The 13,200-nt window shown below is 43.8% G+C and overlaps 1 protein-coding gene across 4 annotated transcripts in view; it reads right to left on the minus strand.

Annotated features, from left to right (window-relative positions):
* Window positions 1-13,200, minus strand: part of CDKAL1 (CDKAL1 threonylcarbamoyladenosine tRNA methylthiotransferase) — a 633,245-nt gene that overhangs the window by 209,406 nt on the left and 410,639 nt on the right. For all 4 annotated transcript variants that reach the window (XM_073224446.1, XM_073224444.1, XM_036994284.2 and 1 more), the window contains one exon: window positions 6,170-6,336. In XM_073224446.1, the coding sequence (XP_073080547.1) occupies window positions 6,170-6,336 (167 nt within the window). The remainder of the gene's footprint in view (window positions 1-6,169; window positions 6,337-13,200) is intronic.

Genomic DNA, 13,200 nt, shown 5'->3' on the forward strand with positions numbered 1-13,200 from the left:
TAACACCCTCTTTTAGAAATTGAAATGTACACTAGAGCACTAAAAGATAAATAGGAATATTTGCATGCCACAACTTAAATAACGTAAATCTCCAGGTACTTCTCAAGTACTACTCAAGCACCCTAGAATTTTATATACATTTTTAAGTATTCTGCTTCGTTAAAAAATTAAAATAATATGTACACACACACACACACACACAGACATGGTTCCGGATATTTGCCTATGACATCAGTTTCTCTAAGAAAGCATTTACTCAGGCCTTTTAACTCGTCATTCTGATACATGTTTTATTCCTATGTTCTTCTCCTCTCAGGAAAATGATCACCTCTTTGGGAATGACTATCTATATGTCACTGGATTCATGAGCAATATTCATTAGCTTAGGCCAATGATGAGATTAGTGGCTGAGAAGTCCATACCGTTCTTACCACAGAGTAAAGCACTTCATGAGAACCAAAAGTGATCTGACCATTTATCTCCACACACTGGGTCTAGACAACGAGCATGCAAGCTGCTAATTCAGAAATGGGACTGAGCGCTGCAGTAGACCTCAGGGGTGCCTGCATTAATTACTGAGAGGCACAGAAGGAGAATTTTTACACATGGCCTTTTCCACGGTGCTCCCCAGGAGGACAGAGATACCCAATAATTTCAACATGAGAAACATCACCCCCAAAATAGTTCATTTTCCCCTGAAAACATACCTGGGATGATAAACATAAAATAAAGCCCCTAAAACCATGTGAGCCTGTGGCTGTGAGGGCAGCGACAAGAGTGACCTGCTGAGACTGACTCGTTCTTTCCTGGGTCCTCGGGCCTGAGGGCGATCATGACGCTCCAGGGCCCAGACTGAACTTTACAAACTGAGGCTCAGGACCAGGAAGCAATAAGCCACGGAAACTTCCCGGAGGGGCCGCTGAGTTGGGGCAAAGCTTGGGCTTCTAGGGCAGGGCTGGTGTTAGGGGCTGAGGGCCGAACACGAGAACAAGTGTGGATCGGGGGAATTGTATGCAAACGTACAATTAAGTTAGAATATAAGGTCTTTTTACCAGAAGTAAATATAAAAAACTCAAGGGTAGCAGAAAACTGATTTATTGTAGTGATTACAATATTTCTCAACCAGAAACACTTAAACTATTACTATTTGTGACTAATCTTCCCTAATATAATATATATATTTAAGTATCCTAAATATAAATCTTTTTAAAAAACTATATTTTAATTCAAACTAAATAAAATGTCATATAGTATTCTGAATATTAGTGTCAATATTTTCGGCAATATGTTACAGAGTAATACAAATTAAAAGTAAAGAATGTGCTTTATTCACAGTGTGAATGTAGGTAAGTCCAAAATCACAAGCACATGCCCTCCGGGTGGGTTACGTTGCCCCCTCTGGGCCAGGCTGCAAGCCAGACAGTAGAATTCGGTTACAATCTTAAGACATACAGTGATCTTAAAGGGAGATACCGGTTATTTTAAATCATTCATAGCACAAGAAGCAGATATTTTCCATATTCCTTACTGTCAACAGCTTACTATCTCTTTCCTATGAGCCAACCCATACAACTAAAAACAAGACTAATGGCCTGATTTTAATTTCTCCACCCGCTGTTGATTTCCCTGATGAAGATTATAAAATGCCATGAAAGCTAAGAAGCAGGAAGGAGAGAAAGAAGCCACAAGCTCAGATAATCTACAAATTCAGTAATGGCACCATGAGCACATTTGCTCTGGATGGTTCTTCAGACACCACCTATCACTGATATTCCCGCAGTGCAAGTGAATAAATCACCTCCCTTAGATGGGGTTCCCCCACCATCTGGCTCAGTGTCACTAAAGTGTGACTCAGATGAAAAACCCATATGAAAACCATCCACAGACTCTTCCAAAACAGGTACTCAGTGCAGATATGAAGATATTTCAATATATAAGACAGGCAGTCAAGGAAGAGCTAACCTCAGAGCCACCGTATCACTCCATGCACAACTATTAAGTGCGTGTTGCCACAGGTGCTGACATGCACAGGTGGACAAGACAGCCTCCCCCTGAAGATGGTCAGTTGTGTTCAGTTTTACATGCACGCAAGTAACCCTTGTGCACCATGATGAGCGCCAACAGGGACACCCTGGACGGAGACTGACAGCATGGGGGGGGGGGGTCCTGGGAGCGGGAGGGCTCTGTGGAAGAGGCGGTAAAGTCCAAAGGCGTTTAGAGTAAGACAAGAGCAGACGCCAGGCCAGCTGCTTACTAAAGCTTTCTAAGACGTGGCTTCTCAATCAATAAAATGAAGATAAAACTGTCTGTACAGCTAGCTTACTGTAAAAAAGGAAAAGCCTTAGTGTGCATAAAGTCATCAGAACGGTTTCTTGAAAATACAGCTTAGTGGATTGTACTGTTGCTGCTGTTGTTATTACACAGTCTTGAAAACAGCTGCAGGGATTTCACAGCCCGGCCTCATCACACTTCGCTGGGTTCACGTGTCGTATGCTCACTCCGAGTTAATACCTCAGCTGTGGGTCGCCTACAACTAAGAGGGCAAAACTCGGTGACGAAGTTCCAAGAGTGATGATGAAATTCACAAGCTGCTCTGCTTTCTGAAAGGTCAAAGCGCGTGAAAGAGAAACATGCCAGATTATTACCTTGGCAATAGCGATACGTAAGCAATCACACAGGGAAAGTGCCTCTTCTTTGCCACTATAGGGGCAATGGGTCAGCAACGCACATACCAGCAAATACCAGCAAATACCACCTCTTCATCACCAACAGTCAGCAAGTGGTAAGTACGGAATGAGAAAAACAAAGTAAAATTTTAGAAGTATGGAATGGAAAACAAACAAATAACAGGTTATCAGGAGACATCAAGAGGGTATTAAGGGAACAAGAAAAGGGGGACATAAGGGAAGTAGCATCTTAAGGACCCTATATGTCATGCTAAATATCTAACTTTTACTCTGTGGATGACAGAGAAGCATTACCTTTAAGACAAGGTGAGATATTTTTAGATCTATTGTTTCCACCTCACATCCAAATTCATTAAATACTGTGTTTTCCACTATACACACACACACACATGTTGGAGATATCTCTTTGTCAGCTATGCCATTACTATTTTAAATGAACCCATGCCGTGCTGGTTTTTTTAAGGGAGTGGTAAGTTAAAAATAGTGTGCATAGATGTTCCACACACTCGACTACTTGCCTGCCTGTTAGGGATTAAAAATTCACTCGCTTTTCCTTTTATTCACTACACGTTTATTCAATCTCCACTATAGAAATGTCACATATAATGTTAAATCTTGATAAAACCTTAAAAGTGCATCCTACGTTAAGTGTAATAGGCATCTTCTGTTCCTGTGGAGATGTAATAAGGTGTATTATCAACAGACCAACTTTTCCACACCATACTTTTAAGTAACGGTAGGAACACTGGTATTTTCTTTCAAATGATTGTTCCTTTAAACTATTCAATTTCTTAAAAAGCTGCTTTAAAAACAGACCTCAGGAGTCAGGCGAACGTGCGGTGAGCAGGGTGCCCAGGAAGGCAACAGCCCGGGAAAGGGGCCGCCGACCCGACTCCCGGGGAGCCCCGTGGGGGGCCGTGACCCGCCAGCACGGTTTTCAGGAGCGGGCTCCTGTGCCCACAGTCTGTCCCCCGTCATTCCCCGGTGCCCCCTTCTCCCACCCCCACTCCTGCCCCCTTGCTCCCGCAGGCGGGCTCCCTCAGCTCTCCCGGGGCGCGCGGACAGGACACAGGGAGCCCCCGCCTGGAGGAGTCCCCGAGGCGGGGCGGCCCCGTCGAGGCCGCAGTGGGTGGCTCCCGAGGCTGCCTCTCCTGGGTGGTGCGGGTCCTGCCTTCCCTTGGGGGGCTTCCTCCCCCGATGCTCAGCAGGACGGGGCTTCTCCGTCTCTACCCAGTGCCTGGGGCGGGTGGCTTTCCCCGGGACAAACTCTCACGCTGGAAGCTCATTTACTTTGTCATCGGCCGCCTCTTCCCCACCATCATGGTAAGATTTCAAAGTCCAAGACTACAGAATGGGCTCTGTGACTGACTTTATGCAGAAGTCGCTCCTTCATTCATTCTTCGGTTCACTCGTTCATCAAGCCACTGCTGGGTGGGGAGACACAGGGACGGATATGACGAGGTCCCTGCCTCACGAGGACGGTGACGTAGGAGGGACGGCCGGTGTTACAGAGGCCTTTCCGCAAGAACTGTTCAGAGGCGGTGTCACCACAATCAGACCTTACCACTTATCAGAACTTTTCACTCAACCACAGTCTATGAAACAAAATCTGGTGTTTTTCCAGGTAAAGTGTAAAGGTATTTTTACCATCTTCTGTTGATTTTTAGAAGCTCTCCTAGGGCATCTATGAGAAGGGCAACAACTCTAGCCCTACGTGAGGTTGCTGGGCATTCAGACTGGCTATGAATTTGGCATTGGTTTCTGCAATCTTGCTATTAAAGAGCTGAATCCACTCCAACAGGTATGGCTGTCTTACAGGCAATTCACGATTTTGCTCCCCTCTGTTTATTTCCTACCTGAAACTGTCTGACTTTCGCTTCTACGGTTCCTTTGATCCTTGATGAGATCTTATTTTTAAATCCAAAGAACTGGCATGTCACCAACCACACACTGGTAGGGCTTTCTTCTCTTCCTGCCCACCACACATCTACACATCTCCTGCTCTTCACGACGTGTGCCTCACACGTGCTGCAGGCAGGGCAAAAGCACTGCAGCGCTGAGCACAGCTCCTGTTTACAGAGTCTTCTAGCTTTTTCAAATGCTGAGTCAAAGGGTTAAGTAAAAATTGACAAGCCTCTGACTTACTGTTAAATGGCCAGTCACGGTTGTCCTACACCTTACAACGCACCACAGCTAACACACAGACCACAAACCTTTACTGAGAAGATCTGGCCAGGAAACTGTGAGTGACAAAACTGAAGATATGTAGATATTTATAATTTTTATAACATATTTATAATTATTTATAATTATAAATTATATAATTTTTATATATTTATAATATATAAATTTTTTATAACATATTTATAATTAATTTATATTTATATCATAACATGTTATATCATAACATATTTATAATTAATTAATTAATATAATTAATGACCACTATCAGCTGTTCTTGGGATTTTTAAAAGCACATTGTTGCTGTTATGGAGGCTTTTCAGCAACAACCTCAACAAGTACAGGCCTCGAGTCACACTGGCAGGAACTATCAGGTCTCTGAGTCCTCGCGTTTCCGCATCCCAGCGGCTGGGCCCGCTTTGGGATATTTGGAACGTCATGTTTCTGTACAAACCGCAAGGTACACACAGATTCAGACTGTAAGCGCCTCGTCTCTGTGCTGCGCAGAGGACTTCCAACAGCGCCCCTGGTCTCTGAGCCGGAAGGACGGCCTGACGTGACACTCTGCCTCAGGTCACAGTCAGGGACCCTGGTGGGCAATTGTTCATTTACAGGGTGGCTCGCGCCCCTGTCCACACAGTGTCTCCTCTCTCGTGCCAGTCGCCATCAGGTTCCACAGCTACTTGCACACACACCCATTTTTCTAGTTCGGTGGGGAGCATCCTCGCCGGCAGAAGGTATAAAAATGAAACCAGAGATCTCACATTATCGAGACTCCTTTTTTCATAGCAACCACAAGGGAATCGAGGGGGAGACCACCACCTCTGTGCCTCTGATTCTACTTCACCACTAACTACCTCCAGACAAAGCCTGGAATTTAAAACACCCCCAAACTTACAGCTCAGCATCCTTCCTGACAGGGCTAATGGTAGTTCAGATATCGTGACGTCACTGCTAATGGAAAAATCAAAGCACCGCATTAGCAGTCCTGAATGAGAGAAGACAAGGCGCCGAGGCAGATCCACGCAATGGAAAACTGAGGGGCGGCGAAAAAGAAACAAAGAACTGGGGCACGGCGGCAGCGCCGGGCAATCTCGGCAGCACCAACGAAGGATGCAGAAGCACTGACAAGGTGTGCACACGGACGAGAAGGATCTGAAACCCTCGATTCACTCTCACAGTGTAAGGCCACAAAAAAATGTGGAAGTGGATTTGCATGAACCTCCCGTGAAGATGCTGAGGCGGCCACACCGAATTGGTTCGTGTCTGTGCCGGCCCGGAAATGGGCCACGTTTCCTTACCTCCAGATGCTCTAAAATATAGGGCGGGTTCGTCATGCCGAGCCTCAGCATCGCTCCCTCCGGGATGACTTCAACCAGCTGCCAGAGCAGCGTGGGGAGACTGGTGCCAATATCTCTGCCGTAGGCCCCTGTGTCTTCGCTGGTCAACCATATCTCACAAACGCCCTCTGTGAATTAAAGCGGATAATTAACGAACCTGTTGCAGAGATGCTCCTCAGCACCACAGCCGCCTGCTCTGTAAGTGCAGAATTTCTCAGCCCCAGTATGCAGGCAACCTGGGAATTCAATCGCCGAGAAAAAGCAGCATATCTCATGGTGGCACTGGGCTACTGAGTTCAGTTTATGAACACCCAGAGAGTTACAACAAAGCTGTAAATAATCAGTGCGCCCCACGGAGTGAGTAAACTTCATGGCCAATCTGTTCAACCGTGCTTCCTCCCAAGCACCGAGATCAAGACTAAAGCTTTGGGCCCAGCACAGCGAATCCCTATTTTACTAAACACCGTAGGCCACAGAACGGAAGTCCGCGGAGCGAGTACTGTGAGCTGCTCCTCACTGATCAGTCTGTCAACCAGCCCAAGGAAAAATGTCAGGTGGAGTTATGGCTTAACTCACAAATTATTAATTATGAGGTACCCTTTCTCCTGCAGCCACAGTTCTGTTTTCTTGTTCAATTAGAGTTGCCTGCAGCGTATGACTGTGTTCAAAGAAGTTGGCTGCTGTGTTGGAAAACCTGACTACGGGCAACTTAGCTCCTGTTTTCCAACAATCAACTTTAGGAAAATGTATATATATTTTGTTGTTATTGTTGCTATAAAGAACCCTGACTTCAAATATTTAAGCCAACAATAACATCCTTCCAAAGTCAAAAAGAGAGAGACAAGAGCCATGTGTGGCTTTCAAGGCTCACAGAATCTGGCTGGATGCATATGGAGTTAAAGGATTAGCCTATTTTAAAAGACCAAACGATTCCCCAAGTTAAAACCAACCCTGAAATGGGCCTGAGAAATTTGCTCAAGCGTAAGTTCCCTATTTGTTGCCTCTGAAGAACTGCCACACACACACAAGGCATATAAACAAAAACGGAACCAAAAGCGTAATTTCCTAGAAAGAGTCTACAACTTATCATTTTAAATTGTCTTTAGTTGACTGGACAGAAGATTTTCAAAAATACATTGAAATACTCCTAGCCAAGGGGGATAACTAATAAAACACAGTTACTGTATAAACACAAACATAAAATGTACAGAATAAAGAAGCAAAAGGTAAAGCTACTCACACTCTTTAATGTGTTCCAGAGGTGGAAAAAAAAACATGAGCTTAATAAGATCTCCAATCACCATTCTTTCCACTAGAATAAGAGATATATTTACCTTAGAAAAAAAACTAGCCAAACCACACAAAAACATGTCCACTTTTCCCCACTTGCCTTTCTGAGATACGCACATCCTCGCCTACACCCATACAACACAGAAAATACAAGGGTAAAAAATAAAACTTTAGTGTCCTCAAATCAAAGAATCAGTGACTGAGGCTAAGGACAGGAGGCATTAAAAAAAACAAAACTGCTCTTTTGAAAGACTTGGAGATGTTTTTAGTATTTGAAAATCAGTGGTACTGAGAATATATGGGTTATCTTACTATAAATTAAACATGTAGTGCCTTTGCTCGGCTTTAATAACAAGTTCTTTCCCAAAAGAAATAGTCTGCCATATTTGGAGGATACTTTTCTGATCTTATAATTTTATGAATAGTTTCTGTCTCTAGAGTAAACATTTTTATATTTTAAAAAATGGGTTACAATTAGTGGTATCATCTTTAATATTGCATGTGCTATCAGACACTGGACTCAAACCTTTTTTTTAAAATTCTTATCGCAAAATCCACGCCAGGAAACGAGATGGCTGAGTAACAACATAAATGGACTTTAAAATGCTCTGAAAGAGGTTATAAAAACAGGACATTATCCCTGATTTTCCAGTTACTGGTACTTGAGCAACACAATATGAATATTTTTAAATGAACAGAATAATTTTAATTTATAATTTTTCCATCCAAATGGTTCCATGTTACCCCTTATGTAGAGAGAGTGAGTTCCTGGAACATCGCTGCTGCTAGATGAACACAGAAGGGGAAAAATCACTGTGAACAGGAATGGAAACAACATCCATGCAGAAAACAGCAGCCGGCTCCGCAAGCCGCGGTGGTGGGGACCAAGGCCCTGGGGGGCTGAAACTTCAAATTAAACCACATAAAGAGGAAGCAGCTGTAACCTAAATCAGCAACAACAGGAATAATGGTCTCCATCTCTGCAAGATCAGGGCTGCTAAGATGCTCGATAGCACAGAAGCCTGGCTTAAAACACAAAGAACACGTGCAAACCACCAAGCCCCTGGACTTTAGAACTGCTCCTTGCCAACTCAGTCCGAACTTTCATCAAAAGATGATTCTGTTCTTAATAATGTGAGAAAGTTCAGATTTTGTAAGGCTTTATCTGAAGACTTCTAATGAGAGCTGCTCCCTCAAATAGGATACAGTCATTTCACACTCAACATAAAGCTAACAGCGGAACCACAGACATGATGTCATTGCCCTGGAGTCCTGTGGTCACTCACAGAGCGAGCAGTTCCTGCCAGGTCAGCCTGAGTATGGATTCACCTGAGAAGCTGGGAAACTGAGCACTGTAGTCTTTAATCACGAGCAGATATTGGGACACATGCACGCTTCTCTCTGCATGCTTAACTGCTTGCCTAACAGCTTTAATCCTTAAGGACTTCACTTATGAGCTATATTCCTTTGCACACTCGTTTCTTCATTCACCCGTCAAACATTTATTAGGCCTTTACCTATTATGTGCCCTGTAGCAATTCCAGTTCCTGACTGACCCAGATGGGTCATTACACTTCTGTGACCTAGTATCAGCTAGGACCCAGGAGCTGGCAAGGGGCACTGACAGACATCCTGTGAACTTCACGTCCAGCCCTGTCCGTGCTGGACATGCAGCAGGCTGGGAGTTGGAGAACACAGCCTTAGAGACCAATAGGCAGGGTGTCCTGGGCTGCCTCGAGGTGGGTATGACATTAGCCCCAGTCTGCACTGTAACATGGGCTTTGATTAATACCTGTCAGAAAAACAAAGCCACGAAAATGAAAATGAGGAGCAAGCAGCCAAAACTGAGATAAGGGGAAGTGAACTCCCAGAAAAAACTCCCCTGCCTGTAAGCATAACTCCACGCAACAGAAGGTGGTGGAAAAGCAGGAGGCAGAAATTAGCCTTTTTAAGCATCCAAAAGAAATTCGACCTTTTCCTAAAATTGTTCATCCACCTGACTTTTCTCAAGAACATCTAATGAACATCAGATCCTCTGTCATCCTTCTGTTGTGTTAATTTTGGCATAAGGAAAAGCAAATATAGGAAGAAATGAAGTGCACCTTACAAGGGAAAAGCCTTTAAGAAGTTTAGTTATTAGAATCTATTATCATTTTACCCAAGTAATTACAGGTGCGTCTATAGCTGAAGCACACAGCTATTTTCCCCTGAATAGAGATCAACCTCCACAGCTGGCTTCTGGTCTCTGTTCTACAGTCATCTGAGACAGTAGAGGGTGGAAAAGTAGAAGACATGAGGGGCTAATAATAAAAGAGAGATAATATCCTCAATAAAACAGTCTCACAACAAAGAAAATCCCTTTTGAAAAACCAAACTCTGCCAAAACTCAATTTCAAAAGGCCATGACTCAATATAACTCCTCCTGCGCACAAGCCTCCTGGTAATACAGTAGAATGGGGTGAAGGCCGAGTCAGTTCATCTGGTCAGAGAAATGATATTTGCTTTATCATTGGGGAAAATTTCCACCAGAATAAGTTGTTATAATTATTCCATCATGAGTAGAGTCTAAAAATAAAGACCACAAAAACATGGAAACTGTAAACAAGGATTACTGGGCTCAACAGTTAAAGGGCACTAGATGGCAGGAAAATCCACATTAACTAAACTAATCATTTGAAAATCACCTCAAAATCTACTAAGCCTCTCTTCCTTGGAAGCTGTGCCCCCCTTTCTGTCTGGGGGCTCACCCCATCCTCACCTTTGTCTTCCCTTCTTCCTCTTACCCCATCCCCTAAGGCTTCTCCACCACCCCACTCCAGCCATCACTCTACATTTACTCAAAAGGCCAAGGAAATATGACTGAAACCTACATATGTTATAGTTATTTAATATGCATTAAATTCTCTGCTCTTAATTCCCCATGTTCTCTTTTAAGGGTCACAGTGCATATTAATTAGATATTTACAGGCTCTTTCTTCTTAAGAAAATAATCTTAAAAACTCAAATAAATATGACTTTCTAAGCATTTGAAAGGTCATGGAAATTTCTTCAATCATGATGATTCTAAGTAATCACACACACACACACAGGGGTGGGGAGGTGGGCAGCCTTCTGCTAGTTAGACTGTTCAGTTAATACCGAATCAGACAATATAATATTTTTGGTCCTTTCTAATCTTATTATTGAACACTCAGGGTTTTATGTTTTCCTTTTAGATAAAAAAGACTTACCTGACAACTTTATTAACTATAGCATAACAAGGCCAACCAAGGCTATCTTTTATATAAAAATGATGCATCACTGATAAAAGCCCAATTAATAGGCCACCATAAAAGACAACTGTTAATTACCTAATTCTTCAATTATACCATTACTTGTGCTATTTTTGTAAACTTAAATAATCAGTGACCTGAAGGTCTTTTTTTCTTCCTTTGAACAATGTTAAATTTACAGAAACGTTTTAAGAGCAGGCCGCTGGTCCCTGGGCCTCCTTCCCGCACGCGCCCCACTCTGTCACTCTGGGACTCTATCCACGTGGCAAACACGCTTGAGAAAAAGCTGCAGGCGTTATGGCCTTTAGATCTAGATTCGTCAGCTTAGATCTTCTAGATCAAGAACTCTCACTCACAATCACAATCACAATGCAACTACAGCTCCTGACAGACCCAACACTGGACGGCACGCCTGCTGTGGTCAGACCGGTCACTCATGCTTCTTTGTGCAGGTCACTGTAACTCAGGCCTCTGGGCTTTAGCATGTGCTGTTCCCTTTGTCTAAACTGCCTCCCACTCTTCTTTGCATAATGAATACCTCTTCCAAGAAACTTCGTTGGCCAGCCAGACTAATTTAGCGCTCCTCTTCTGTGCTACCAAGCATCTTGAGCAAAATTCTGAATCACAAGGTGTTATAGTTATTGATCTAATTCTATGTCTCCCTGATAGGCTCTCAGCATCTTCTGGGCAGAGGCGCAAAAATCTTATTCCTACAGATACGTCTAGGACCTGTTATGGTGCATAGCACATAGGAAGCACTCCATAAATGTTGGTTCCCTGTACATACATAAACATTCACAGGTATGTCCATCTACAGAATATGCACATGAGTACACTATGGGGTGTATGAACTGATAAGGAAATATAAAAATGAATTATCTTGGCAATATGGAAATATAGCCTGAATGTTACAATGTGTGCCACACAGTCTCCTCTACACAAAGCTAACGGGCCTGCTTAAAACTCTCTGTTGTCCTACAGGAGCACAGCAAGTGAATACAAGCTGTCGTTGTATTTAGAAGTAACACTTCCTACTTACAGGTACATTCAGATAGATCAAGTACCCATGAAACAGACTTTAAAATTTTCTTTCTAACTGCTTTAATAACAAAAGTCAGCAAAAAGACTATTTCTAGAACATCCTGCATCTTCGATTATAGTGATATGCAGAAAAAAAGTTGTTGGCACCAACTGGTACTGTCGTCACTAAGCAAAAGCAACCTGTTGAATCTGTTTCTTTTCAAAGGCCATAACTGGGGAGAATACTGATTATTTTCATACTTCTACAAGAATTTTTAAGTAGTGGAAAGCTAAAAACAACCTAAATGCCCCAGAAGGATGACACACTTTCTGAAAACAGGGCTCCTGCCTCCCTGGACTCCGGGATCTGCAGCCAGGCCTGGCGAGGCCGGGCAAGGTCAACCTCTTACTACAGTGCGCTTTGTTCCACGTGTGGGCTTACCACCCCTAGACAGAGTGCAGGCAGCAGTGCCTGCAAAGGGCCCTCGGCTGTTCCAGCAGGACGGAGAGAGAGATGTTCTTTTTCTTTAAAAAGCCACAAAAGACTGAAGTCCCAGCAGCCCAAACATTACAGCAAGGCAACAGGAAGAGGGCAAAAAAGAAATATCTAGATACCTGCAATCCAATGCCTGGTTCTCTGAAAAGATTAGCACTGCTGATCATGCTGACAGAAGTCTATCTAGACGCAGACCGACTTAAAGAGTTACAGGAGAGTGTGGAGAGAAAAGGAAACTAAAGAAACAAAGGATGTGGCATTATTGAGGACACTCAATTACACAATTAAGAACAAATAGAACTTAAATTTTGAAAAGACAGAATATTTTTTGGACCAATGTTTTATGGTCCTAAAGCAGTGAACTGCACCAAACCTACAGTCAAATAGAACCTGAAATTCTGTATTTGCAGTTAGGGAAATTTGACTTTGAATATAAAACTTACGAGTTAATATTTCAAGTATTTAAACAGTAAACATAACTGTCTATTTTCTATTCTATTCTTACGTTCCGTTTGAAAGTGCACCGGTATAGTTAGGATGTCCTAATGCAAATAAAACGTCACGCGTGCCCCCTGCTTCCAGCGAGTGTTCGTAGGGGGACATGCCCGCCCCCAAGCTGGACCTCGGACTCCAGGTCTCTGCCCCCGTGAAATGTATTTGAGAGAGAGGGGCGCGGTGACCGAGGAGTTACATGACACAGTGTCAGGAGTGGAAGCACTAACGGAGCTTCTCAGGCAGTTAAAGGCGAGTGAAGTGGCCGGGGAAGGGCAGGGCCGGATCTGCCAGGGAGGAGCTGGGGACGATGAGGGCGACCCGGGCCTGGATGAGCCGCACGGCGCGCCCCGCAGCGTCCGGGCCAAGACCACCCGAGGCGGACGGGACGAAAGCGCCGAGTCCAGCCCGCGCGCAGTCAC

Source organism: Manis javanica, chromosome 16 (genome assembly GCF_040802235.1).
Source record: "Manis javanica isolate MJ-LG chromosome 16, MJ_LKY, whole genome shotgun sequence".
Taxonomy (NCBI): Eukaryota; Metazoa; Chordata; class Mammalia; order Pholidota; family Manidae; genus Manis; species Manis javanica.